Source organism: Anas acuta, chromosome W, assembly GCF_963932015.1.
Source record: "Anas acuta chromosome W, bAnaAcu1.1, whole genome shotgun sequence".
Taxonomy (NCBI): domain Eukaryota; kingdom Metazoa; phylum Chordata; class Aves; order Anseriformes; family Anatidae; genus Anas; species Anas acuta.
In genome coordinates this window covers 24,739,330-24,767,131 of record NC_089016.1, presented here as the reverse complement: position 1 = coordinate 24,767,131, position 27,802 = coordinate 24,739,330, and the positions used below count along the sequence as shown (strand labels likewise).

At 49.2% G+C, this 27,802-nt stretch overlaps 1 protein-coding gene and 1 pseudogene across 1 annotated transcript; both read left to right on the top strand.

The window, feature by feature from the left end:
• LOC137846706 (very low-density lipoprotein receptor pseudogene) overlaps positions 1-27,802 on the top strand; it is a 666,922-nt pseudogene that overhangs the window by 569,582 nt on the left and 69,538 nt on the right.
• Positions 3,716-5,507, top strand: LOC137847439 (uncharacterized). Its single transcript, XM_068665710.1, has one exon. It carries the CDS (start codon positions 3,864-3,866, stop codon positions 5,505-5,507), a length of 1,644 nt encoding a protein of 547 aa, XP_068521811.1. The 5' UTR covers positions 3,716-3,863.

Below are 27,802 nucleotides of genomic sequence, written 5' to 3'. Positions count from 1 at the left end.
ATGTTTTATACTGACAATTAGTTTGTATGTTAAACTCTGGTTTATGATGAAACGTTTAGCATCCCTACACAATGTACATACACTCGATAAACCTCAATCCGAGAATGTATGTGACATCCCCGACATATTTCAACTGTCGTGAAGCTTGAGTGACTATAGTCACGGGGTGGATTATGTGGTGTAAATGCCTGAAGTAACTAGGAAAATAAAACTAACATTCACGTTTTTAAGGAAAAGGTACAGCTTTGAAGAGGCTTTCAGGGTAGGTCATAACTGCATTATCTGAGCGTTCCCTAGGCTCCCAACCTTAGATGCTATCGCGCTGGGGAAACTTGGTGTGCTAGCTCTAAGGAACACCACGGAGCGTGGAGTGGAGTGGAGACACCACGGCTAGGCTCTGTGATCAGGTGGGACCTCGATTGTTCTTGTGCACAAAGCAGCACTTTTTGCCACCCTAAGCCAAAGACCTGTCATGTTTTGACAAATGCTGTACCCTAGTGTTCTTTTTGCTCATTATAATATCATTATAATACCAAAACACACCTCCATCCCAAAAGCTACCTGCCTCCAAGGTGCGACCACCCCTCACTGAGCATGCGCTCTGAATTTCTCGGAGCCTATTACTTTAAACGGAGACGGGAAAACTTTACACCAATCATAACTAAGATATGCTTGACTAGAGCCACTCAAGCTCCACCTAAAAGATAGAAAATAATATAAATTGGCCCAAGAGAGAGGGGATGTTAGGGAAGATACCACCGTCAGGGGAGATACCATCCCGAGGACATACAGCATCCTTAGGACCTCCTGACTCCTGGGATCAGTCGACGGGCTGAACCTCTCTTCCCCCCCCATTGGGACGCCTTTGGGTGAGATCTGAATATTTGCTTATAAATCTCTATATAGAGTCTTTGATCCTTTCAATGCGTTTATTTCTAGGCTGTGCACCCATAACATCTATAACATCTGTAACACCTATAACACCTGTCACATCTATAACACCTATAACGCCTGTGTATTTCATGCATATTAGCTTGCTTTTGCAGACAGTCACTATCGCCGGCAATCCAAAAGAACCTGATTATCTGTTGCTGTAATAAACCATACTTGATTGCATTGTGATAGCTTTCATTAATGCGACTTGGGTGAGGGTGATTATCCGTGATAATTCAGTGTTCTGAATCTAACCAGACCCCCAGACGGTTAATGCATTGTTGGTGAATGTCTGAACGGACCCCCAGGTGGTTAATACGTTTTTGGTGAATGTCTGAGTGGACCCCCAGGCGGTTATTACGTTTTTGGTGAATGTCCGAACGGACCCCCAGTTTTGGTGAATGTCCGACTGGTTCAGTACTCTGAATCCAAACGGGCCCGTGACGGTTAATCAGCTACACCCCTTTAACGCGACAGATGGGCTCGTGATCGAGGGGTGGACCTGACCATGGATGCTATAGCACAGGTTATTCATGACTGTGAAACATGTGCTGCAATCAAGCAAGCCAAACGGTCAAAGCCTCTTTGGTATGGAGGACGATGGCTGAAATATAAATATGGAGAGGCCTGGCAGATTGATTACATCACACTCCCTCAAACTCGCAATGGCAAGCGCCACGTACTTACAATGGTGGAAGCAACCACCGGATGGCTGGAAACATATCCTGTGCCTCATGCCACCGCCCGGAACACCATCCTGGGCCTTGAAAAGCAAGTCCTATGGCGACATGGCACCCCAGAAAGAATAGAATCAGACAATGGGACTCACTTCCGAAACAACCTTAGAGACACTTGGGCCAAAGAACATGGTATTGAATGGGTGTATCACATCCCCTATCATGCACCAGCCTCCGGGAAAGTTGAACGATACAATGGCCTGTTAAAGACTACCTTGAAAGCAATGGGCGCTGGGACGTTCAAAAACTGGGATACGCATTTGGCAAAGGCCACCTGGTTAGTCAATACTAGGGGATCTACCAACCGAGCTGGACCTGCCCAATCAAACCTGTTACGTACTGTAGATGGGGATAAAGTTCCTGTAGTGCATGTAAAAAATATGCTGGGTAAAACAGTCTGGGCTACTCCTGCCTCAGGAAAAGGCAAACCTATTCGTGGAATTGTTTTCGCTCAGGGACCTGGATACACTTGGTGGGTGATGCAAAAGAACGGAGAGGTCCGGTGTGTACCTCAAGGAGATTTAATACTGGGTGAGAATAGCCCATGAACTGAATTGTACCATGTTAATTAGTATATTATACTGTATGTTATCACTACCATGATTACTATAGGTGACTAATTAGAATGTATGGAAAAAAGTGTAACCTGAGCATGACATAAATGGTATGGAATAAGGGGTGGATAGATGTCCTGGTTTCAGTTAGCACAGAATTAATTTTCTTCCTAGTAGCTGGTGGAATGCTGTGTTTTGGCTTAGGATGAGAAGAGTGCTGATAACACCCCGATGCTTTAATTGTTGCAGAGCAGTGCTTATACTAAGCCAAGGACATCTCAGCCTTTTGCTCTGTCCTGCCAACAGGCAGGCTGGGGGTGCAGTAAGAGCTGGGAGGGGACAGACCCAGGACAGGTGACCCAAACTAGCCAAAGGGGTATTCCATACCATCTGACGTCATGCTAAACAATATATAGGGGTGGCTAGCTGGGGGGAGGGGGGCGGACTGCTCGGGGTTAGGCTGGGCATAGGTCAGCGAGTGGTGAGCAATTGCATTGTGCATCACTTGTTTGTACATACTATTATTACTTTCCTATTATCACCATTGTATTATTATTGTTATTATTTTATTATTATTTTGTTATTATTATTTTCCTGTCTTATTAAACTGTCTTTATCTCAACTCACGGGCTTCACTTTCCATTTCTCTCCCCCGTCCCAGAGAGGGAGGGGGGAGGGTGAGCGAACGGCTGCGTGGTGTTTAGCTGCCGGCCGGGTTAAACCACGACAGGCACTTTCTGCACTCTCTGCCTGCCTCTTCCTGCTCTGATTGTGGGGCAGACTCTATGTTAATGGGGTAGTTGGATTTGCATGGGTGACTGAGCTTCCTATTCCATTGAACTGAGACACAAACAGTTTAGTGTATGGACATATGGACAGCTGGAAGATGATGAATCAACAGTTTGGATTAATAATACTATGCTCCGCCCTGACCTTGATGCAATCACTTCTGGTTTACAGCCAAGGAGAACCAGGCTGGCTGTGGTCCCAAGCCTATGTTAAATACACTGGGATTTTGGGAACGCAAGCCTTAAAGGAAAAATTAAACTTAGCTACCGTGGTTATGCATGGAACTGAGGTGTTTTCGAGACACGAGTGGGGCTGGGATGAGAGATGGCTTGCACTTCTAAAGGGAAGGACAGGAGAAGAAATCCGAGTGGGGTGTAGAATGGTTAATGGCTCAACTCACGAGAAAGCCACATTAATAACAATATCTGGAAACCAAGTGACTACAAAGTCCTGTGCTACAGATGAGTGGGATTGTTGGTATAATTTTACCCTAATAGAACCCACTATTGTAACTTGTATATGGCAACAACACTGCTCAGGTTCAGGCCTGTCACAGTCACGGTGTACAGGACTACTATTTAGATTCAAAATAGATGTGATTGAACCTGATCCAACTACACCACCTGACCTAACTCCATACATTACATTTGATATACTGCAGTATGGAAGTAGAAATATACCCAGTGACACCATAACACCTTATGATGATCCTTGGAATCATGCATTATCACGATACAGCGCAATCATTGGAACACCTCAGAACAAAAGGAGCCTAAATTTATCTACCTTAGTTTTACAGGGAAACAAAATATTTTTGAAAGATGAATGGAGTTGGAATGATTCTCTAAAAATGGCTGAACTCCAAGCCACATCTGGCCAGCTAATACAAATTGGTTGTCGAATAACTAATGGATCCACTTATAATCGGCCTACTGAAATTACGACAGTATACACTGATTCTACTAGACCACAAAATTATAGTACTGATTGTACTAAAATAACAGAACCAAATTTTGATTGCTGGTACAATTTTGCTTTCACCAAACCTATAATTGTGTACTGTCTTTGGAGTTACAGAGGCACAGAAATATTATTTGAATTCATGGTTAATACAGAAACATCATCGACTACAAAGGATAAGAAGCCTCTGCCTCCGCAGATACTTGAAAATGAACCGACTCAGCCCCCCATTGGTCTAACTCCCTCCATCTTCAAAACAGGTCCTTACATAATTAAAAATGTGGGACAACAACAAATTCTCTTTAACCCTAGTTGGTCCCTAAAAAGGGTAGAGCTAGCGCTGCACATTAATATCTCTGAAATTAACTCGAAATGTACCACCTTTCTGAGAACTGCCTACACTGGCTGGTTAGCATGGTTACATGGACGTTCTCTAAAACAATCTCAGCGCATACCATGGGATGCAACTGGGTTATTAGGGACAGGATTAGGTATATTAAATAGCATTGATGCTGAGGTCTTAATGAGTAGAGTAACTGCTACTACAGATGACCTAAGGAAATTGGAACAACCAATAAAATCATCCTTATTGGCTTTAGGAGCAAATCAATGGATTCTATCAGATATTTTACCCCATTGGGAACAAATTGAGGAAAATGATCATCAATTAATTGTAAATGCCCTTGGAAAAGCCCAAGGCAATACCTCCCTTGCCTTGAGCTGTATCCAAGCGCAGTTATGGATACAATCTGTAGCAGCAGCTATTATTAGAGAAGGAGAAGGAGGAACTTTGCCCACTGAAATTCGAAAATTGATTTGGGATAATGCTTCAGAATTTGAAAAAGAATTTCAAGCTTGGTGGCAATTAGTCAACTTTACCCATTATGCAGAAAATGATAAAATTGTTGCCTTTATACTTACTATAAGTAATGCCACCGTATACAATGTATATCCAATCATTGCATTAGGACTCAACCATAATGGAACTATACTTTATCCTAAAGAGCATAAAGTATGGGCCCATCAAAAGGGAGGAAAGTGGCAAACAATTGATGTAAATGCATGCATTGTGCGTGAACAAAAAGGTTTCATCTGTGAAAGTAACACGCTGGAATCTCAAGACATTTGTCTTGACGCTGAGCAAAACATTTGCCACTTTGAGATACATCCTAATGAAACCCTTAAAACTGTACTTGTATATATTGGGAAAGGTTGTGTTTGTATGAGAACTCATTGTGATTCTATAGTCGTAGATGATACAGTGGTAGATACCAGTAATCACTCTAATGTTTGTGTTTGCAATTTTACCAAAATTCTAGGATGTAATTTTAAATACTCAGCTCCTGTCACTTCTTATCAACTTATTGCATCTAATTATATTCTGCTTCATGAACTGCTGCCTACTCCTATTGGAATGAACCTCACCTTGGTGAAGAAATTGCTGGTACATGAGGACCTGAAGCAGCTGATGACACAAGTCCGAGAAAATGGACAAAAGACTCTGATTACTGAGCTTCCTATTCCATTGAACTGAGACACAAACAGTTAGTGATGAACCTCAGAATATCCCTTCCCTTCTCTCTGCTTACAGACTGCACCAGGGCTTTTCTGTGCTGCTCTTTAGGACCTGCAGGCAGGGGATATGCTTTTTTAGCACAACCTCTGAGTACATTCATCCCCCAGATGAGTGCTGCAAGCAGCCAGTAGATGGGAATGAGGGGATGGAGAAAGCAGCCCTCCTGGATGTGACCTCTGGTTGAGCTCTGCCCCCACAGCAACGACAGTTACCACTGCAGTGGAGCAGAAGTGTCGAACTTGGGGGCTGATGGGCAGAGGTGGTTCCTGTGTACAGGACACTCAGCAGGCACAAAGAAGGGCTCCAGACAGGGAGATAGACAAAGGCCCTCTTGGAAACAGGGAATTTAAGGCTTTAACTGGGAATTTTAGTCAGAGACTTTACTCATAACAGTCTATACATGGATATTTGTTACTCATTTCGCAGGTTCTATGTCCAAAGCAAATGCCCAACATCAGCTCAGTCACTGAGTTCCTGCTGCTGGCATTCGCAGACACGCGCGAGCTGCAGCTCCTGCACTTCGCGCTCTTCCTGGGCATCTACCTGGCTGCCCTCCTGGGCAACAGCCTCATCCTCAGCGCTGTAGCCTGCCACCACCGCCTCCACACCCCCATGTACTTCTTCCTCCTCAACCTCGCCCTCCTCGACCTGGGCTGCATCTCCACCACTCTGCCCAAAGCCATGGCCAATGCCCTCTGGGACACCAGGGCCATCTCCTATCAAGGATGTGCTGCCCAACTCTTTCTCTTTGCTTTCTTCCTTGAAGCATAGTATTCCCTTCTCACCGTCATGGCGTATGACCGCTATGTTGCCATCTGCAAGCCCCTGCACTACGGGAGCCTCCTGGGCAGCAGAGCTTGTGCCCAGATGGCAGCAGCTGCCTGGGGCAGTGGCTTTCTCAATGCTGTCCTGCACACGGCCAACACATTTTCCCTGCCCCTCTGTCGAGGCAATGCTATGGACCAGTTCTTCTGTGAAATCCCCCAGATCCTCAAGCTCTCCTGCTCAGATGAATCTCTCAGGGAAGTTTGGGCACTTGTGTTTAGTGTTTCTTTAGTCTTTGGTTGTTTTGTTTTCATTGTGCTGTCCTATGTTCAGATCTTCAGGGCAGTGCTGAGGATGCCCTCTGAGCAGGGCCGGCACAAAGCCTTTTCCACATGCCTCCCTCACCTGGCCGTGGTCTCCCTGTTTGTCAGCACTGTCATGTTTTCCTACCTGAAGCCCTCCTCCATTTCCTCCATATCCTTGGACATTATGGTATCATTTTTGTACTCGGTGGTGCCTCCAGCAGGGAACCCCCTCATCTATAGCATGAGGAACCAGGAGCTGAAAGAAACACTGAAGAAACTGATTTGAGTGGTAATATTTACTTAGCAATAAATTGGCTATCTCACTTTTCTAGTTTTACTCAAGTTAATCTTAGGCAATTTGTGACCTTCAGGTATTGCATTCTTTAAAATTCTGGTTGCAGTAAAATGTTTCCTTTCATTCCTCTTTTCCATATATCCAGTCCTCTGTGAACCCAGAGGCTTTCTCTGAATGTGTTTATCCCTAAATGACACCTGGCCTCTGTTGTGGTATCTTGTTAGTAAAATGAAGTTGCTCAGTGCTCAGGGCTCTTCTTCCCAATCTGGAGCGCAGAAGACAATCAGGGAATGCCAGGCTTAAGGCCTCGGTCTTGTACTTGGGTTCCACCTGGAAACAGGGCCATGGGGGCACGTGTGGTGTAAATGCCTGAAGTAACTGGGAAAATAAAACTAACATTCACGTTTTTAAGGAAAAGGTACAGCTTTGAAGAGGCTTTCAGGGTAAGGCATAACTGCATTACCTGAGCATTCCCTAGGCTCCCAACCTTAGATGCTATCGCGCTGGGGAAACTTGGTGTGCTAGCCCTAAGGAACACCACAGAGCGTGGAGTGGAGTGGAGACACCACGGCTAGGCTCTGTAATCAGGTGGGGCCTCAATTGTTCTTGTGCACAAAGCTGCACTTTTTGCCACCCTGAGCAAAGACCTGTCATGTTTTGACAAATGCTGTACCCTAGTGTACTTTTTGCTCATTATAATATCATTATAATACCAAAACACACCTCCATCCCGAAAGCTACCCGCCTCCAAGGTACGACCACCCCTCACTGAGCATGCGCTCTGAATTTCTCGGAGCCTATTACTTTAAACGGAGACGGGAAAACTTTACACCAATCATAACTAAGATATGCTTGACTAGAGCCACTCAAGCTCCACCTAAAAGATAGAAAATAATATAAATTGGCCCAAGAGAGAGGGGATGTTGGGGAAGATACCATCGTCAGGGGAGATACCATCCCGAGGACATACAACATCCTTAGGACCTCCTGACTCCTGGGATCAGTCGACGGGCTGAGCCTCTCTTCCCCCCCCATTGGGACGCCTTTGGGTGAGATCTGAATACTTGCTTGTAATCTTTTAATGTGTTTATTTCTAGGCTGCGCACCTATAACACCTATAAAACACCTATAACACCTATAACACCTATAACATCCATAACATCTGTAACACCTATAACATCTATAACATCTATAACATCTGTAATACCTAAAACACCTATAACACCTACAACACCTGTAACATCTATACCATCTATAACATCTATAACATCTGTAACACCTATAACACCTGTGTATTTCATGCATACTAGCTTGCTTTTGCAGACAGTCACTATCGCCAGCAATCCAAAAGAGCCTGATTATCTGTTGCTGTAATAAACCATACTTGATTGCATTGTGATAGCTCTCATTAATGCAACTAGGGTGAGGGTGGTTATCCGTGATAGTTCAGTGTTCTGAATCTAACCAGACCCCCAGACGGTTAATAAGTTTTTGGTGAATGTCCGAACGGACCCCCAGACCGTTAATGCGTTTTTGGTGAATGTCTGACTGGACCCCCAGGCGGTTAATGTATTTTTGGTGAATGTCCAACTGGTTCAGTACTCTGAATCCAACCGGGCCCGTAACGGTTAATCAGCTACACCCCTTTAACACGACAGCACGTTGTCCTGGGTGCAGGAGTGAGGGCTGGACTGAGTTGTCACTGGTGGATGCCCATTTACCGTGGAGACCCTGATCGGTCAAGAAGCACCTTCCTGGGTTTGAAATGTGACAGGACTGGTGGCATCAAGGAGGTATTGGGAGCCACCAAGATATCCCAAGGGTTCCTCTGGGACACTGAGTGCCTTGTATTGAGTGGGCAGTGAGTGGATCTTCACAGTAAAGCTAAGCCAAAGGATTCATGGGCTGATGGGAGCTCTGCAATGCCAGGACAGACAGCAGGGTCACAGTGCAAAGGTCTCAAAGGCCTTCAGAGAACAAACAGAAAGAGACAAAAAACTGGGTAACCGGGCAAGGGCAGAGAGGTGGGAAGAGGTGGGCAAGGGCTGGGCTGAACTGGGCAGTGCCTGGCAGAGTGCAACAGCAGCGTCAGGGAGCGGTGGCAGCATGCAGGGGAGGGCTCCCAGCAGGGCTTGGTGCTGCAGAGCCAGGGCTGTGCGAAGGGAGCCCAGAGCTGCAGGGGCAGGGGAGAGGAGGCCACTCTGGGCCCTTGCTGGTCTGGGCAGAGCAGGAAGGGGGCCCAGGGCATTCGTCCCCTCCCCACAGCCTGCCAGCACGTCTGCTGAGGGCCAGGGTGGCTGCTGCAGGGGCAGGGAGCTCAGCATGGCCCTTGCAGCCCCCTGCCCTGGCCCTGCCTCTGCCCTTGGCCTCAGTCCCGGCCTTGGCTCTGCTGGCAGGAGCGCTCTTGGCATGCGCTTCCTGGCCTCCCCTCACCTGCGCACAGCTGCTGCCCACTGAGGCTGCTGCCACAAACATGTCCTCACAAGCAGCACCACCCCTTGGGCTGCTTCTGCTGGCCTCCCCCACCCCACTGCCTTGACTCCTCTTGACAGAACTGGCATGTTTTCCTACCTGAAGCCCCCCTCCATTTCCTCACCATCCCTGGACCTGGTGGTGGCATTTCTGTACTCGGTGGTGCCTCCAGCCCTGAACCCCCTCATCTACAGCATGAGGAACCAGGAGCTCAAGGATGCAGTGAGGAAACTGTTTCCATACATGCTTCTTAAGCATCCATTATGTGTTCAGAAGATGTATCCTTAATACTATGCAAATATTTTGATTCATACTATATCATATCCTTTTTATTGTTACTAATGTTATCATGACATTATCATTAATAATAATCCTAAAATAAAAGGGTATTTGGAAAAATGACACAACATTTTTAAAATTATTTTTCTCTGTACATATTTTAACAATAATTCATTTTGTTTTTAATAATATCATTCTTAGCATTCTGAAAGTTACATCTTTTGTTAGGTTTCACCACATCATCTAATGCACATACAGAAGCAGGCTTCCTTGGTAGTTAAAGACAATAAAGAACTCAGTGGAAATTCATTGGTCTCAGTTTCCTTCTCTTCCCATCTCCTCTGGTGCTGGGGGAGCAGCACCAGCATCAAGGAGGGGCTCAGGGCCAAGAGCCCAGTTGCCACATGTAGGAGCAGTGTATTTGGATTAGACCTTGTGGATCTAGGTGACAGTCCTGTCCTCTTTATATCAGGGCCGGCACAAAGCCTTTTCCACTTGCCTCCCTCACCTGGCCATGGTGTCCGCCTCCCTCAGGCCTGTCATGGTTTCCTACCTGAAGCCCCCCTCCATCTCCTCCCCATCCCATGACCTGGTGGTGGCATTTCTGTACTCAGTGGTACCTCCAGCACTGAACCCCCTCATCTACAGCATGAGAAACAAGGACTTAAAGTATGGAGTGAGGAGACTGCTCCTATACATGCTTCTTAAACATCAATAATGAGTTTATAATATATAGTCATAATTATGTGAAATTACTGTGATTCACGTCAGTTCACTTTTATCATTATTTCAGTAATGTTATTCTTAGCATCCTGCCTGTTAATTAATTTATTTAATTTGACCAAATCATCTAATCTACCCATAAGACTAATCTTCCAGTGTAAATAAAGACAATAAAGAAGCCATCAGAAATGAACTGATCTCAGTATCCGTCTCTTCCCATCTTCTCTGGAGCTGGGAGAGAAGCCCCAGCACGCAGGAGGGGCTCAGGGCCAAGAGCCCAGCTGCCACATGCAGGAGCAGCCCTGGTGGCCCTTTGGGGCTGCCCCTCACTGCCCACTGGGCTCTGCCTCTCTGCTGCCTTCGGGTCGCGGCTGCTGCTTCCCTGGAGCCATGGCCATGGTCAGCAGCAGGACGTGGTCTTGTAAGGAGTGGAACCTGAGCATGAAATAAATGGTATGGAATAAAGGGTGGATAGATATCCTGGTTTCAATTAGGACAGAGGTAATTTTCTTTCTAGTAGCTGGTAGGGTGCTATGTTTTGGCTTAGGATGAGAAGAATGCTGATAAGACGCTGATGTTTAATTGTTGCAGAGCAGTGCTTACACCAAGCCAAGGATGTTTCAGCTTCTCTCTGTCCTGCCAATGGGCAGGCTGGGGGTGCAGCAGGAGCTGGGAGGGGACAGACACAGGTCAGCTGACCCAAACTAGCCAAAGGGGTATTCCATACCATCTGATGTCATGCTAAGCAATATATAGGGGTAGCTAGCCAGGGGAGGAGGGCTGGACTGCTCGGGGTTAGGCTGGGCATCAGTCAGTGGGTGGTGAGCAATTGCATTGTGCATCACTTGTTTGTACACATTATTAGTAGTAGTGCTATTATCATAATTATTGTTATTATTATTGTTATTATTATTTTCCTGTCTTAATAAAATGTCTTTATCTCAGCTCACAGGCTTCACATTCCCGTTTCTCTCCCCCATCCCAGAGAGGGAGGCGTGAGGATGAGTGAACGGCTGTGTGGTGTTTAGCTGCAGTTGGATTAAACCACAACACCTGGACATGAGAGTTTTGATCTTTGGGGGTGGTAAGAGGAGCATGGGCAGCAGAAAATAATGATTTCGTAGAGGGAAGAGTCATCATGTAATGTAGATAGTGTGGTAACACTGACTTCTACAGTCATATATGGCCCTAACACTATTTTAACCAGTTTTAATCCCTAAATCTAAATGCTCCTCCAACACTCTGACAGGAATCCACTTCTGTAACGCTTGAACACAAAGTATCCCTTGAAGCAAAATTCACCCCATAGCCCCTTTCCCTTACCTTTACTCTCTTGCTCACCCTAATCTCTGCCCTTAACATTAGTATTAAAATGCTCTATTTAAACCTCGTTTTTTGGCAGATGTGAAAATGAACCAAACCACAAAGCCTGCCCATACCCTAACCACAGAAGAACACCAAACCTTCCCATTAAACCTTTGTTTACTCTCTAACCCAGAAAGGTGAGCCCCAGTCCAGTGGGAACTAGAAAGTAGTCAGCTCTGCCTCAGGATCTCCTGCCCCAGCAGGAGCAATGTGACTGTGGCACGGACTGTGAGGTCACTTCAGTCTCTGCACTTCATAGGGCAGCAGCAGGAATGTGTCACAGAAAGGGACTGGGAGGTCACTTGTGTCTGGAGGTGGCAGGTCACCCTTGCCTTCTCCCTGGGATCTGCACTTTTGGGCTGACATCTGCCAGTGGCCCTGCTAGGCCAGCAGAAGGCACCTGCTTGGCATGCTGACTGTGGGATCCCCTCTGCCTACACACCCAGGAGGACCCAAACAGAAAGAAGGCCCCCAGATGGGTTGTCCTGTCCCTTCTGCTTGAGTCCATGACTGGGCAGCAGCAGGCACAAGGCTTGGCTGTGTCTAGCCAAGAAGCTGCAAGGCCAGCAGCAGGCCCCTGGCTTGGAAGCTGCTGCTGAGGTGACTTGTGTCTGCTTGGCTGAGAGGCCGCAAGGAGCCTGCTGGGTTGGGATGCCTACTTCAGGAGTGGTTTCCACCCTGATGGAGCTTTCTTTGGCAGTAGGAAAGAGCAGAAGAAAAAACTTCCACAGAGTGCACCTTGGAAGTTAAGCCAATTGGCCACAAGGAGGAAGAAATGTCCCTCAAGGGGTGTTGCTGTAGTGCCAGAGGTCACCCTCTGATCTCCCCTTCCAGTGGCTGGGGTCAACCCTTGGCCCTTCTGCATCACCAAAACCAACCAAGACTTTTCTCAGCACAGTGCTTTGCCTGTCTGCAATCATGGCCTCCAATTATCTGCCCTAACAAGGCCCTGGGGAGGCTTTGTTAGTAACAGCCCTCAGTGGGGCCCATTAATACTCCAAGTCACTTCAGCTTTTCCTTCTGACTTTACTTTCTCTAGCAGTTGCATCATTCTCCTCTCAGTACCTGAGCTTCATAGACTGAGCACCAAAATACACCATGGAACTCATTAAAATGCAGAAACTCCTAACATCTCTTCGATAGTTGTCTTCAAGACTTCATGCCTTTTACAGCTAATTGCAGAGCTTTCATGGCTTAATTAAGGTAGAAGATTTCAAAAAGCATAAAAATATCTTCTGTTTTTAAAGGGTGAATTTTGCTGCATTTCAGTTTTGAGAATCATTCTCCTATTGCTATTCATCCAGGGTGACTTCTTTGGAGAACTCCATTGGGAGGAAAAGCAGAGTCTGGAGGTCTGCCACCTCCTCTGCCAGCAGTGGTCTTTGTCCCTGTAACTGTAGCCCAGCCCAGCATGTGAAACCCTTTCTAAGATAAGTCAACGGTTCCTTGGGAAAAAAAAATTAAAATAAAATAAAATAAAATAAAATAAAATAAAATAAAATAAAATAAAATAAAATAAAATAAAATAAAATAAAGATTGAAATGACCATTGGATCCTGAGAAATTCAGCCTGAATCTCAGTAGACACCTGGACATCCACGGACTACCTTGGGTCATCTGTGGAAAACTCAGGGTGAAAAATAAAGAAAATATATCTTCATTGGCTGTAGCTGTACCCATGAGCTTGGCCTCTTTGGGGAATGTAGTGGGTTTACGTGGCAAGGTTTTGGTAGCAGGGAGCCATAGGGGTGGTTTCTGTGAGAAAGATCTAGAAGCTGCCCCATGTTTGGTAAGGGCCCCATTGTTTTCCAGATCTGAGCCAATAAGCGATGTTGTTTTGTGCCTCTGTGAGACCATATTTAAGACAGGGAAAAAAAAACACTGCGCCACACAGCAGCCGGGAGAGTCAAGGGAGTGAGAAACAGCCTTGCAGGTGCCAAGGTCAGTGTAGAAGGAGGGGGAGAGGTGCTCCAGGCGCCGGAGCAGAAGTCCCCTGCGGCCTGTGGTGAGGACCATGGTGAAGCAGGATGTCCCCCTGCAGCCCATGGAGTACCACGGTGGAGCAGGGTTCCATGCTGCAGCCCGTGGAGGAGACCACGGTGGAGCAGGTGGCCCTGCACCGACGGGGGCTGCCGCCTGTGGAAGACCCCTGCCAGAGCAGATTCTGGGCCACACCTGTAGCCCGTGGAGAGGAGCCCACGCAGGAGCAGGTGACCTGGCAGGAGCTGCTGCCCGTGGGGGAGCCAGGTTGGAGCAGTTTTCTCCTGAGGGATGGACCCCGTGGTACGGACCCATATCTGGAGCAGTTCTGGAAGAGCTGCTGCCTGTGGGAAGCCCACGCCGGATCAGTTCATCAAGGACTGTATCCCGTGGGTGGGACCCCACAGCACAGGGGACGAGAGTGACCGAGAAGGAGCGGCAGAGAAGAAGTGCTGTAGACTGACCATAACCCCCATTCCCCTGTTCCCGTGCCACTTGGGGGGAGGAGGTGGAAGAGGGTGGATGGGGGGGGAAGGTGCTTTTGGTTTCTTTCCTTTGTTTCTCACTTCTCTAGCTTGTCAGTAATGAGCAATAAATCTTACTATCTATCTTCTTATGCTGAGTCTGTTTTGACCGTTACAATAATTATTGCGTGATTTTCTCGTCCTTATCTCAACCCTTAAGCCCTTTTCACATATTTTCTCCCCATTCCTCTTTGAGGAGGGGGAGTGAGAGAGCGGCTGTGGTGGAGCTCGGCTGCCCACACGAGCGGAACCACGACAGGGAAATTGTTTCCTTCCAGACACAGAAACCTATATTGTGTAATGTGAAAAGACCTGCCCAGTCAATAGAGTAGGGCAAAGTCCTACTTCCTGTGCTATAGATGCAGAAGGCAAAAAGAATTGCATTGTGCCTGACACTACTCTGGGACGTGTAACCCAGGTCAGGCAACTTTACCTTAGTGCTGACAAGTCCATCACTAAAGCACGCTCCCAAGCTCTACATCTACACCTTGGCTCTCCAGTCAATGACCCAGCTCATGGATGGCAATCAGGGAGTCTCCGTTAGCACGACGCTGCCTCAGGTCCTCCACCATGGTAGCCATTGGCACCTGCTGTTCTTCAGCCCTCAGCAAACCCTCAACAGAAGGATTCTGTGGAAGGCCAAGCAAAGTAGACAACTGGTTCATGTCCTTTGTCTCCAAGGCAGCTATGCCAAAGTCCCACCGGTGGTGCCCTCTTGGAACTCTGAATTCCCTCTCCTGAAGCAGTCTATGCCGAGGATGCACATAGCCTACGGACCAGTCCCAATCGGGTGCTTTTGCCATTCCTTCCCTGTTAGACTCACTTCAGTCTCCAGTACAGTTAATGCTTGGGATGCCCCTGTCACTCCAGAAATACAGATGGGTTCTACCTCTTCCAAACTTGATGGCATTAGGGTACTCTGTTCAGAGGTGTCCAGTAGAGCCTGATGCATTTGTGGGTGTGATGTACCAGGCCATAAAATATACCCAGTCCTGTAAACCTGATTGTTCCTTTCTTCCCTGCCTCCCTGTGGCTATAAGCAGGACTCCTCTAGTCTGCTTATAGTATTCATTACTGTGTCTGGTAGACGAACCACTGGAAACACGTCCCACCACAGCACAGCCATCCCACAGTACAGGGGCAGAGCAACGACAGCCCAGGGACGCATTTGGCTGCAGGAGTTGTGCAAAAGTCAGGCTGAAATACTCAAGAGCAGGACACTTCAAATGGCTGAGCCAGAACCCATCTGCGTATCCCCGTTTGGGAATCATCTCCTTCCATCAGGGATATGAAAGCAAAAAATGTGAAATGACGGGTCAGATCAATGCACACAGAAAGGTAAACTCACAGGTATTGTGCTGGAGTGTCAGAAGGCAAAAAGCATTGTGTTTTGCCTCAGACTAATCAAGGAGACCTAATGCAGTTCATCTCTGAGATAAAGCAAACACTCTAAGAACTGTGAAGGAGATGGAATCATGGCCGAACATGAAGAAGGATGTAAATCACTGGTGAAGGAACTGTCTTTGTATTCCATCACCAAACTGGATTAGACAAGCACCATAACACCTTAAGGTCATATGTCCCATGACTGTGTCATCCCATGGGGCAGGGGAAGGGAGATGACAGTAAAGGTGTCAAAGGAGATGACAGTGGGGAAGGTGGGGCCCAGCAGACACAAGGAGTCAAGGCAGTGGGCTGGGGGATGCCAGCAGAAGCAGCCCAAGGGGTGGTGCTGCTTGTGAGGACACATTTGTGGCAGCAGCCTGAGTGGGCAGAAGCTGTGCGCAGGCGAGGGGAGGCCAGGAAGCACATGCCAAGAGCGCTGCTGCCAGCAGAGCCAAGGCCGGGGCCGAGGCCGGCCCAGGGCAGGGGCCTGCAAGGGCCATGCTGAGCTCCCTGCCCCTGCAGCAGCCGCCCTGGCCCTTGGCCTCCTCTCCTTTGCCTCTGCAGCTCTGGGCTCCCTTGGCGCAGCCCTGGCTCTGCAGCACCAAGCCCTGCTGGGAGCCCTCCCCTGCATGCTGCCACCGCTCCCTGATGCTGCTGTTGCCACCGCTCCCTGATGCTGCTGTTGCCCTCTGCTGGGTACTGCCCAGCCCAGCCCCTGCCCACCTCTCCCCACCTCCCTGCCCTCTCCCCAGCACAGCCCATCCCAGCCCAGCAGCCCAGGCTGGGCTGGCCCCAGGGCAGTGCCCACCTCAGGCTGCTGCAGGGCTCTGGGCACGGCCACCACAGCCCCAGCCCCTCACAAGGCACTGCAGCTGCTGGCACAAAGGCGGCTCTGGGCCTCCCCAGCAGCCCCCACACTGGGGCCAGCTCTGGATCACGAGATGGAGGTCCGTGAAGCTGCAGGAGCCCTGCTCTCTTTCCTGGGAGATCCCCAGCACACAGTGCCTGTGCCCCGCATGGCCAGCCCCACTCCCCAGGCCAGCAGAAGAGGCCTGGCCCAGCCACAGAGCAGCCTGCCCCGAGCAGGGGCCTGTACAAAGAGCTTTCTCCTTCTCATTTCTGTTTTTATACAGGACAAGCAATGCTGCGCTGCTCTTCCCCAGGGCCATCCCTGCTCCCAGAGAGCCTTGCCCAGGGCAGTGTGTCCGTGCTAGGCTGGCCGGCCATTGCTGCTTCCCTCCCTGTGCTCCCTGAAGGGCCCCGAGCTGTCAGTGCTGCTCTGAGAGCCAGGGGCTGTGGTGCCCTAGGACCCCCACAGGTCTCCCCTTTGCCTGTGCTGATCAGGCTGGGCAGGAGACCTATGTCCATGGGGATCTCTGCTGCTGAGCCCCTTTCCATCTGCCCTGATGGTTCAGCAGCACAGGGCAGTGTTGGGCAGGGCCATGGGGTGTCTCCAAGGGCACAAAGGGCAGGCGAGTGCTGCACCAGACCTGGCCCAGGAGCCTATAAGAGGGTCTCCACTGTTATTTTGCAGTCTTATGACCTGCTGGCTCTTCATTGCCTCCCCTGGCATTGCAGAGACTTCCTTAGAACAAAGACACCTCAGATTCACTTTTCCCTCTGAAAAATACACCTAAAAATTCTTTGGATGGTCACTCATTTTATGAGGTCCTAATCACTGCCCACTGAACACCTTGTCCCTGAAGATCCCCTGACATCTCCGGCAGCTCCAGATTCCTCTGCAGGCCTGAATCGGCCATCAGCCCCACTGCAGGAGGTGCAGTCCCATCGAGATCAATCCAGTTGTCTACTTTGGCAAGTGCCAGGATAAAGAGAGCTCTTGGTGCAGCCCTTGATCCCTCACAGAACACCCTGGGACTTTTTAAGCCTGAACTCCACAAAGATGCCCAGATAACAGAAGAGCAGGGAGCAACCCCTTGGCTGTATTCCTGGCAGCAGCTTTGGAAGAGGCGTCTGGGCTTGTGGGTTTGCCCTAAGCAAGACCCTCTTGTTACTGTGGTGCCAGCAGGGAGGCCAGCTGTCACCCATGGCTGCACAGTGCTTGCTGCTGCCTGCAGGAATTGGGATGCCACTGAACAACAGAGACAACAGGACTGTCACCAAGGTACACGAGATCTGATGGCTTATCCAAATAAAAGAGAAAAGGAGAAAAATGTGGAGACCAAAAGAGAGTAACAGTGAAAAGGCCACGTTCTGCTGCTGGCCATGGCCCTGGCTCCAGGGAAGCAGCAGCCCTGACCCAACCTCCATCTGACACCAGGGCTCATGGTCCTTAGCCCCTCCTGCATGCTGGGTCTGCTCCCCCAGCTCCAGAGGAGATGGGAAGAGATGATAGAGAATAACAAAGTGGTTCTGATGTTTGTTTTTGTTTTAGTTTTTCTTTTTGTGTGTGTTTCTCTACATGGTAAGCCTGCTTCTTTAGGTAATTAGAAGATTGGGTATTTAAAATGAAAAAAAAATAAAAAATCAGGTAGCAAGTTAAGGATAATATTATTTAAATCAAAAGAAATAATTTGAACAAAATATTTTAGAGAAATGTAATAATTGTTTTTTCTTTGCAGTTCCTGAAACAATCAGGGAACTCACAGTCATTACTGATTCCAAAAAAGCAGGTTTCCAAAGAGTTTCCTTACTGCATCCTTGAGCTCCTGGTTCGTCATGCTGTAGATGAGGGTATTCACTACTGGAGGTACCACTGAGTACAGAACTGCCACAACAAGATCCATGGATAAGAAGGAGATGGAACGGGGCTTCAGGTAGGCAAACATGGCAGTGCTGATAAACAGAGAGATCACAGCCAGGTGAGGGAGGCACGTGGAAAAGGCTTTGTGCCGGCCCTGCTCAGAGGGCATCCTCAGCACTGCCCTGAAGATCTCCACATAGGACACCACAATGAAAACAAAACAAACTAATGTTAAAGAAACACTAAACACAAGTGCCCCAACTTCCCTGAGGTAGGCATCTGAGCAGGAGAGCTTGAGGATCTGGGGGATTTCACAGAAGAACTGGTCCACAGCATTGCCTTGGCAGAGGGGCAGGGAAAATGTAGTGGCCATGTGCAGGACAGCATTGAGAAAGCCACTGCCCCAGGCAGCTGCTGCCATCTGGGCACAAGCTCTGCTGCCCAGGAGGCTCCCGTAGTGCAGGGGCTTGCAGATGGCAACGTAGCGGTCATAGGCCATGATGGTGAGGAGACAGCACTCTGAACCAAAAAAGAAGAATAAAAAGAAGACCTGAGCAGCACAGCCTTGATAGGAGATGGCCCTGGTGTCCCAGAGGGCATTGGCCATGGCTTTGGGCAGAGTGGTGGAGATGCAGCCCAGGTCGAGGAGGGCGAGGTTGAGGAGGAAGAAGTACATGGGGGTGTGGAGGCGGTGGTGGCAGGCTACGGCGCTGAGGATGAGGCCGTTGCCCAGGAGGGCAGCCAGGTAGATGCCCAGGAAGAGCGCGAAGTGCAGGAGCTGCAGCTCGTGCGTGTCTGCGAATGCCAGCAGGAGGAACTCGCTCACTGAGCTGATGTTGACATTTTCTGACATTCTCTGTTGGAGAGCAAAAGTGAGAGCAAAGTTAGAACTGATTTGGATGAGGAAAACCTATTACAAGTCTTAGAGAACCCCCAGACAGAGCCTCTCTCTTTGCAGGAGAACCTTTCTACAGGTCTCCTGCTTGAGTTGTGGCTGGTGCTGGCTGACAGTGGCACTGGGTGCAGGGGCTGCTGTGGGCTGCAGAGGAGTCCCACCTGCAGCAGGAGGGAATCGGGAACATGGGGGAAACTCAAGTTCAGTCCACTTGTCAGGTCAATGAGTTTGCAGTTTTCTTGCAAACAACTCATCTGAATGCAGAGCAGAGCTGAAGTGTTTTACTTGCTTTAATGTTATTCGCTTGCCCCTGTAACGCTTAGGTGAATTATTGGATGGTTGAACTCTGTGACTTTATATGTGTGCTCCTGGTGAAATCCTGCAAATGCCAGGAGGCAAAGGGACTGTCCCTTTGTGAAGATTGAGCAGAGTAAATCTGCCCAGCAGTGAGCTTGGGCATGAGAAGAAACTGGAGACAGCTGAGAGCAGAGAAGCCCGACTCAAAAGGCAGCTGGACAAAATCCTCACCTTATCTCCAGGTGTGTGATCAGGATCTCAGATCTTCCTTCTTAGCCAGGGCTGCAGAAGCCTCAAACCAGCTGCCCACAAACAGCCATCCAGCAGAACAGACATGGCCTTAGCATGGAGGTGTCTTCTCCTTGGGGCACCTGGATAACACAAGGATGCCTAGAGAGAGCTGCATCCTGCTGGAGAGCAGCCTGCAGCCCAGGAGGATGCCCCACAGACAGAGCTGGATATATGAAAGCTGGAGTGTGCCAATATCCTAGCTGCACTCCTGCAGTGTCTTGGCCACCCCTGTCTTATCTGACCAGGGGTAGCAAGGTTATGACACTCCAAGGTACTTCTGCCAGACTTCCTCAGCTCGCAGGGCAATCCAGCAGGACTCTCAAAGCCTACTGCATTGCCCACTGCCCTCCCAGAAACAAGACCCAGCAGGAGACCCTTCCAGGACCTGCAGCTGCATGGCCCACCAGCCAGACCCTTACCTTGTCAAGGGCTGTGCAGGTTTCTCCTGCAGGCAGCTCTCAGCATCCTCCCACTGCCAACTGCCTCCAAGCCCTCTCTCCTCTCCTCTCCCCAGGCCAGCTGCGGTCAGCGCTGTGCAGAGGAGCTGGGCACAGCTGTCTCTCTGCAACAGGATCACTTTTGAAACGTGTTTTCTCTGTCCCACGAGCCCAGCCCAGCTCAGCAGCACAGGCCCAGCCCAAGGCATTGGAATCACCCTCTGGGGGCTTTGCTGATGAGCCCACGAGGAGTCAATTAGGCTCTGGTGCTTTAATGATTAGCTGTCTCCTCAAAAGCTTTAGTGGCAGAGACAATAGCCGTAGCCATGGACACAAATATCTCATAAGGCAGCTCTGTAGGAAGATTGCCTGGTTCCTTGTGAGAAGGCACCACTGCTCGTATGGCATGCTCATGGTGGAAACCCCTCCTGAAGTAGGCATCCCAACACAGCAGGCTCCTTGCGGCCCGTCAGCCAACCAGACACAAGTCACCTCAGCATCAGCTTCCAAGCCAGGGGCCTGCTGCTGGCCTTGCAGCTTCTTGTGGAGACACAGCCAAGCCAGGGGCCTGCTGCTGCCCAGTCATGGACTCAAGCAGAAGGGACAGGACAACCCATCTGGGGGCCTTCTTTCTGCCTGGGTCCTCCTGGGTCTGTAGACATAGGGGATCCCACAGTCAGCATGCCAAGCAGGTGCCTTCTGCTGGCCTAGCCGGCCACTGGCAGATGTCAGCCCAAAAGTGCAGATCCCAGGGAGAAGTCAAGGGTGACCTGCCACATCCAGACAGAAGTGACCTCCTAGTCCGGAACGTGTGACACGTTCCTGCTGCTGCCCTATCAAGTGCAGAGACAGAAGTGACCTCACAGTCACTGACACAGTCACATTCCTCCTGCTGGGGCAGGAGATCCTGAGGCAGTGCTGAGCTCCTCAGAGCATTCCCACCCATCTCCTCCTCGTTGCCCACAAGCTGATCAGATCCATGGCTCCTCACATTCATCTTTGAATGCCATGTGACTGCAGAGAAGTCTCACTACTCCTGCTCTGCCCCAAGGTGCCAAGCACCTAAAGATTAATTTTAGGAAAAGGGTTGAATGTGAAGAAGTTAATGCACAGGAACCGGGGCTTTGGGTGTTCGATGTTCATATATGGGATTAGGGACTAAGACTCACCTTTCTCTGATAGAGATTAATCAAATTTTTAGTAGGACGTTTTGGTGTTCATCTTGGGGTGTCAAATCTGTAGTTAGAGTATGGGAAAGCTCTTTCGTTGAGTTTTTTTTTTCAGTCTGCAAGAAGACTTGGGACAAATAGAGCATTTTAATGCTAGATGAGGGCAGGGATCAGGGTGAGTCATAGAGTAAAGGTAATGGAAAATGTTTATGGACTAATTTTGGCTTCAAGGGATATTTTGGTCAAAAATTAGAGCAGTGGATTCTTGTCAGGGTGTGGAGTGGCATTTAGATTTAGGTATTAATGTTACAGGTTAGACTCGAGCCTTACACATCTGCTTTAAGTCTGGAGAAGGACGCAAAGGTCTATAGAAGCACCCTTCATATGCCCAGCAGCTCTGCAACACAACAAAAGCAGCCCTGAAGGATGAGTTTAGGCAAAAACTGATACCTCTGACAAGACAACACCTATTCAAGACCTGTTCCTCTATGGGGCCTACCAGCTACTTAGAAAGAGGGGATCTCACAAACTTTGTGCAGAGCAGCTGCATCTGCTGGCCTGTCATGGAGACCAGCAGATGTGGGCCTAAAGGCACAGATCCCAGCCAGGAGTCAAGGGTTGACCTGATGGCTACTTCAGAAAGAAGTCAGCTTACAGCCACTTAAGAGCCATTAGTTTCCTACTGGACTTAAATCTTTTGAGGCAACATTGCCCTTGTAATACCACACCTACAAAACACCCCCTTTTGGCCCAGAAACAGCCCACGTAGAAGTGATCTGGTTTTCATCATTCAAGCCTGCAGGGCTCCCAGCCTCTCTGATGCACAGGAGCCAGTTCTGTGCCAGTCCTGGGAGGTGCTAGGGCAGGAGGGACCTTGCAGGCAATGTTCCAGCCCCGTGACTGTTGGCAGTCTCTCAGCTCCCTGTGCACAGTGAAAATCACAGAAGCCTGATGCTGGGCTAGATGACACTCGGGGGAAGCGCCCTCCAAGCCCCAGCCCCAGCCCCAACTGGCGGTGTTGTTCTGCAGAGTGAGGAGCTCTGGTGCCCAGTGCATGGGGGCTGTCTGCAGGGCCGTGCTGGGCAGGCTGGGAGGCAGACCCAGCTCAGGTAGTCACTGCCATTGCCCCAGGGCTACAAGGAATCACTCACCAGGCTCCTTTGCTGGGGCTGTAAAGTGCCCTGGGGCTGCAGAGCTCTCCTCTGTCTGCTCACACAAGATTGATCACTTGAACTCTGCTCAGTCCACCTCGGACAGGCTCATGCTCTGTGGGCTCGATTCACTGCTGTCTCCTGGGCTCGACAGAGGAGTCCAGTGAGTCCTGATCTGTTGGGATGCCTTCTTCAGGAGTGGTTTCCACCTGAATGGGGCTTTCTTTAGTATTAAGAAAGAGCAGGAGAAAAATCTTCCACAGAGTGTACCTGTGGTGGTTTTACTCAGGTGGGCAGCCAAGCTCCACCACAACCGCTCTCTCACTCCCCCTCTCCTCAGAAGGAGGGGGAGAAAATACAACACAGAGAACTCGAGGTTTGAGATGAGAAAGGTTTAATTAAAGGGAAAGGGAATGGGCAGGAGAAACAGATGCAAAAGAAACAATCAGTCCGCGCGGAAGCACAGAGAGAGAGAAAAATTATTCTCTACTTCCCATCAGCGAGCGGTGTTCGGCCACGTCCTGGGAAGCAGGGCCTCAAACGCGTAGTGGTTGTTCAGGAGGAACAGCCCCCTCCCCCACGAGAGCCCCCCCTTTTATTGCTGAGTGTGACATCAGGTGTTATGGAATATCCCTTTGGTTGGTTTAGGTCAGCTGCCCCGGCAATATCCCCTCCCCATCACTTGCCCACCCCCAGCCTGCTGGCTCTTGGGGGCTTAGGAGTCCTGATGCTGTGCCAGCACTACGCAGCAATAGACACAACACTGGAGTGATATCAGTGCTGTTCCAGCTACGAGTGCAGAGCACAGCACTGTGCAGGCTGCTGCAGGGAAAAGGTGACTCCAGCTCAGACAGACCCAACACAACTTCCACCCCTTATTCCATAACATTTGTGTCACAATCAGGTACAGTTTAGTATATAGATGTTCTCATCACCATTGTTTTCTGTCCATTGAAGCATTTTATGTCTGTACTTCTCTTTATTCTATAGTCGCAGTCTCCCTTGGAGGCGTGGGTTTTTCTTTTTTTTTTTACAAAATGCTCATAAAAACTGTTGATGGTTTCAGCTTCATCTGTCAAAGTGGTCACTCAGGACATGCGAAGTTAGTTTTCTTGACACGAGCACCAGCTTAGCTCACATCACTGTTGCACTTGCCCGGTTCCTTGCAAAGTTGACCTGTCATTGGTTCTGCAGTGTCCTCCTACAACACATAACTTGGATAACAGATTAATTTTCTCCCAGCGTTAAATCTCCTTGTGGCACACACTTGATATCCCCATCTTTCTGCATTACCCACCAGGTATACCCTGGTCCTTGGGCAAAGACAATCCCACGAGTGGGTTTGCCTTTTCCCATGGCAGGGGCAACCCACACTGCCTTCCCCATCCACTTCCCCACATGCACTACAGGGACTTTAGCTTCTCCCACAGTGTGTAGGGGTTTTGTTTTAGCAGGACCAGGACGGCTTTCAGACCCCCTGTTGTTAACTAGCCAAGTGGCCTCTGGTAGATTTATATCCCAATGTTTCCATGTCCCAGCACCCAATGCTCGCAGCATAGTTTTTAACAGTCCATTGTACCTCTCAACCTTCCCAGAGGCTTGTGGGTGATAAGGGATGTGGTACACCCATTCAATGCCATGTCTCTTGGCCCAGGAAGTGATCAAATTATTTCGGAAGTGACTCCCATTGTCGGACTCAATTCTTTCTGGTGTACCATGTCGCCACAACACTTGTCTTTCCAGGCCCAAGATAGTGTTTCGGGCCGTGGCATGGTTTACTGGATATGTTTCCAGCCACCCAGTAGTTGCTTCTACCATGGTGAGTATGTAACGTTTACCTTGGCGGGTTTGTGGAAGTGGTCCGATGTAGTCAATCTGCCAGGCCTCACCATAACGAAATCCAAGCCATCTCCCTCTATTCCAGGGAGACTTTACCCTCATGGCTCGTTTGATTGCAGCACAAGTCTCACACTGATGGGTAACCTGTGTGATGGCCTCAATGGTCAGGTCCACCCCTCGATCACGAGCCCATCTGTAAGTGGCATCCCTCCCCAGATGTCCTGATGTTTCATGGGCCCATCGAGCTACAAACAGCTCACCCTTACGTCCCCAGTCCAGGTCCACCTGAGCTATTTCAATTTTTGAAGCTCTGTCTACTTCTTCATTGTTCTGATGTTCTTCGGTAGCACGATTCTTAGGCATATGGGCATCTACATGACGTACCTTTACAGCCAGGTTTTCTACCCGAGCAGCAATGTCTTGCCACAGGGTAGCAGCCCAGATAGGTTTACCTCTGCGCTGCCAGTTGTTCTGTTTCCATTGTTGCAGCCACCCCCACAGCGCATTTGCCACCATCCATGAGTCAGTATAGAGATACAGTACCGGCCACTTTTCTCTTTCAGCAATTTCTAGGGCCAGTTGTATAGCTTTCACTTCTGCATACTGACTCGACTCACCTTCCCCTTCCATGGCCTCCACAACTTGTCGTGTGGGACTCCACACAGCAGCTTTCCACTTCCGATGGCTCCCTACCACACGGCAGGATCCGTCAGTAAACAACGCATACTGCTTTCTGTCTTCTGGCAACTCATTGTATGGTGGTGCCTCTTCAGGACGAGTTACTTCTTCTGTTGGTGCTCCGAAATCCCTGCCCTCTGGCCAGTCCATAATCTCTTCCAGGATTCCTGGGCGGTTGGGTTTTCCCATTCGAGCCCGCTGTGTAATTAACGCTACCCATTTACTCCACGTAGCATCGGTTGCATGATGTGTAGTGGGGATTTTCTCTTTGAACATCCAATGTAACACAGGTAGCCGTGGGGCCAAGAGAAGTTGTGCTTCTGTACCAACAACTTCTGAAGCGGCTCGAATCCCCTCATATGCTGTTAATATTTCCTTTTCAGTTGGGGTGTAATTGGCTTCTGATCCTCGATAGCCCCGGCTCCAGAACCCCAAAGGTCGGCCTCGAGTTTCTCCTGGGGTCTTCTGCCAGAGGCTCCAGGTGAGCCCATGCTCCCCAGCTGCAGTGTACAGTATGTTTTGCACAGCTGGTCCAGTACGGACAGGCCCAAGGGCTACTGCACGAGCTATTTCTTGTTTGAGTTGTTCAAAGGCCTGTTGTTGCTCAGGGCCCCACTCGAACGAGTTCCTCTTCCGAGTCACTCGATATAGAGGACTCACAAGCTGACTATAACCGGGCACATGCATTCTCCAAAATCCCACAAGACCTAGGAAAGCTTGTGTTTCTTTTTTGCTAGTTGGCGGAGACATAACTGTTATTTTGTTGATCACATCCGTTGGAATGTGGCGACGTCCATCCTGCCATTTTACCCCCAAGAACTGGATTTCCTGTGCAGGTCCTTTGACCTTATTCTGTTTAATGGCAAAACCAGCTTTCAAGAGAATTTGAATTATTTTCTTCCCTTTCTCAAAAACTTCTTCTGCTGTATTACCCCATACAATGATATCATCGATGTACTGCAGGTGTTCAGGAGCGTTCCCCTGTTCCAGTGTCGTCTGGATCAGTCCATGGCAAATGGTAGGGCTGTGTTTCCACCCCTGGGGCAGTCGATTCCAAGTATACTGAATGCCCCTCCAAGTGAAAGCAAATTGTGGCCTGCATGCTGCTGCTAGAGGGATAGAGAAAAATGCATTAGCAATATCAATTGTAGCATACCACTTGGCTGCCTTTGACTCTAGTTCGTACTGAAGTTCCAGCATGTCTGGCACTGCTGCACTTAGTGGTGGTGTGACTTCATTCAGGCCCCGATAGTCCACTGTTAGCCTCCACTCGCCATTGGACTTTCGCACTGGCCATATAGGACTGTTAAAAGGTGAATGAGTCTTGCTGATCACTCCTTGGCTCTCCAGATGGTGAACTAACTCATGGATAGGAATCAGAGAGTCTCGGTTGGTGCGATATTGCCGCCGGTGCACAGTTGTAGTCGCAATTGGCACTTGCTGTTCTTCAATCCTCAGCAGTCCTACAGCAGAAGGGTCTTGTGAGAGACCAGGCAGGGTAGACAGCTGCTTAATCTTCTCTGTGCTCAAGGCAGCTATGCCAAAAGCCCACCGGTACCCTTTTGGATCCTTGAAGTACCCTTTCCTGAGGTAGTCTATGCCGAGGATGCACGGAGCCTCTGGGCCAGTCACGATGGGGTGCTTTTGCCACTCCTTCCCAGTTAGACTCACTTCAGCTTCCAATATGGTTAGCTCTTGGGATCCCCCCGTCACTCCGGAGATAGAGATGGGTTCTGCCCCTTGGTGGCCTGATGGCATTAGGGTACACTGTGCGCCTGTGTCCACTAAAGCTTTATATTTTTGCGGTTCCGGTGTGCCAGGCCATCGAATCCACACAGTCCAGTAAATCCGGTTGTCCCTCTCCTCTACCTGGCCAGAGGCAGGGCCCCACTAGTCTTGGTCGGAGTATCTATCAATTAATTCTTCCAAATGTGAAGCAGAAGTCTCTTCGTCAGGGTCAGGAGTAATACTATTCCTTCTACTGCCTCTGGGGGACTGTTCAACAGAAACTGGAGCAGCAATCCTCTTAGGGGCCCTCTTTGTTGCTGCTGTATCTTTCCGTAGCTCACGTACCCGAGCAGCTAGGGCCGAGGTCGGTTCACCATCCCACTTCCTCATATCTTCCCCATGGTCACGTAAATAAAACCACAAGGTACCTCGCGGTGTGCGTCCTGGATTCTCCCTTGTTTGAGCCGGGGACTGCTGGCGCTTGATGGCCGAAAGATTTTTTTGTTTAGGTGAGGACGAAGCTATGTGTTCATCTAGCCGTTGGGACAGTTTCTCCACAGCTGAAATGCAGCCCCGTACTGGGGCAGAGAGATTTTCTTCATATTTATGAAGTTGATTGGACACGGCGTCCATAGTCGGCCCCATCCCCTCATCCCAACCCATTACTGCCAGTGTGCTGGCATGTGTTAGGGGTGCCGCCCGTACAAACTTCCGCCACATGGATGTTGTGCATTGAACTTCATCGGGGTCTGTAGGTGTCTGGGCATTATTTAAATCACTATAAATCATCTCCAGCACAGCTAATTCCCGCAGCTGCTGGAGGCCCTGATCCATAGTGGTCCATTTGTTTACTTGGTAGACAATATCCTCTTTATGGGGATACCTTTCTTTCACAGCTGTTAGGATTCGCCTCCAGAGGCTGATAACTTGTGCCCCTCTTCCAATTACTCTATCAATGAGCCGTTCTCTG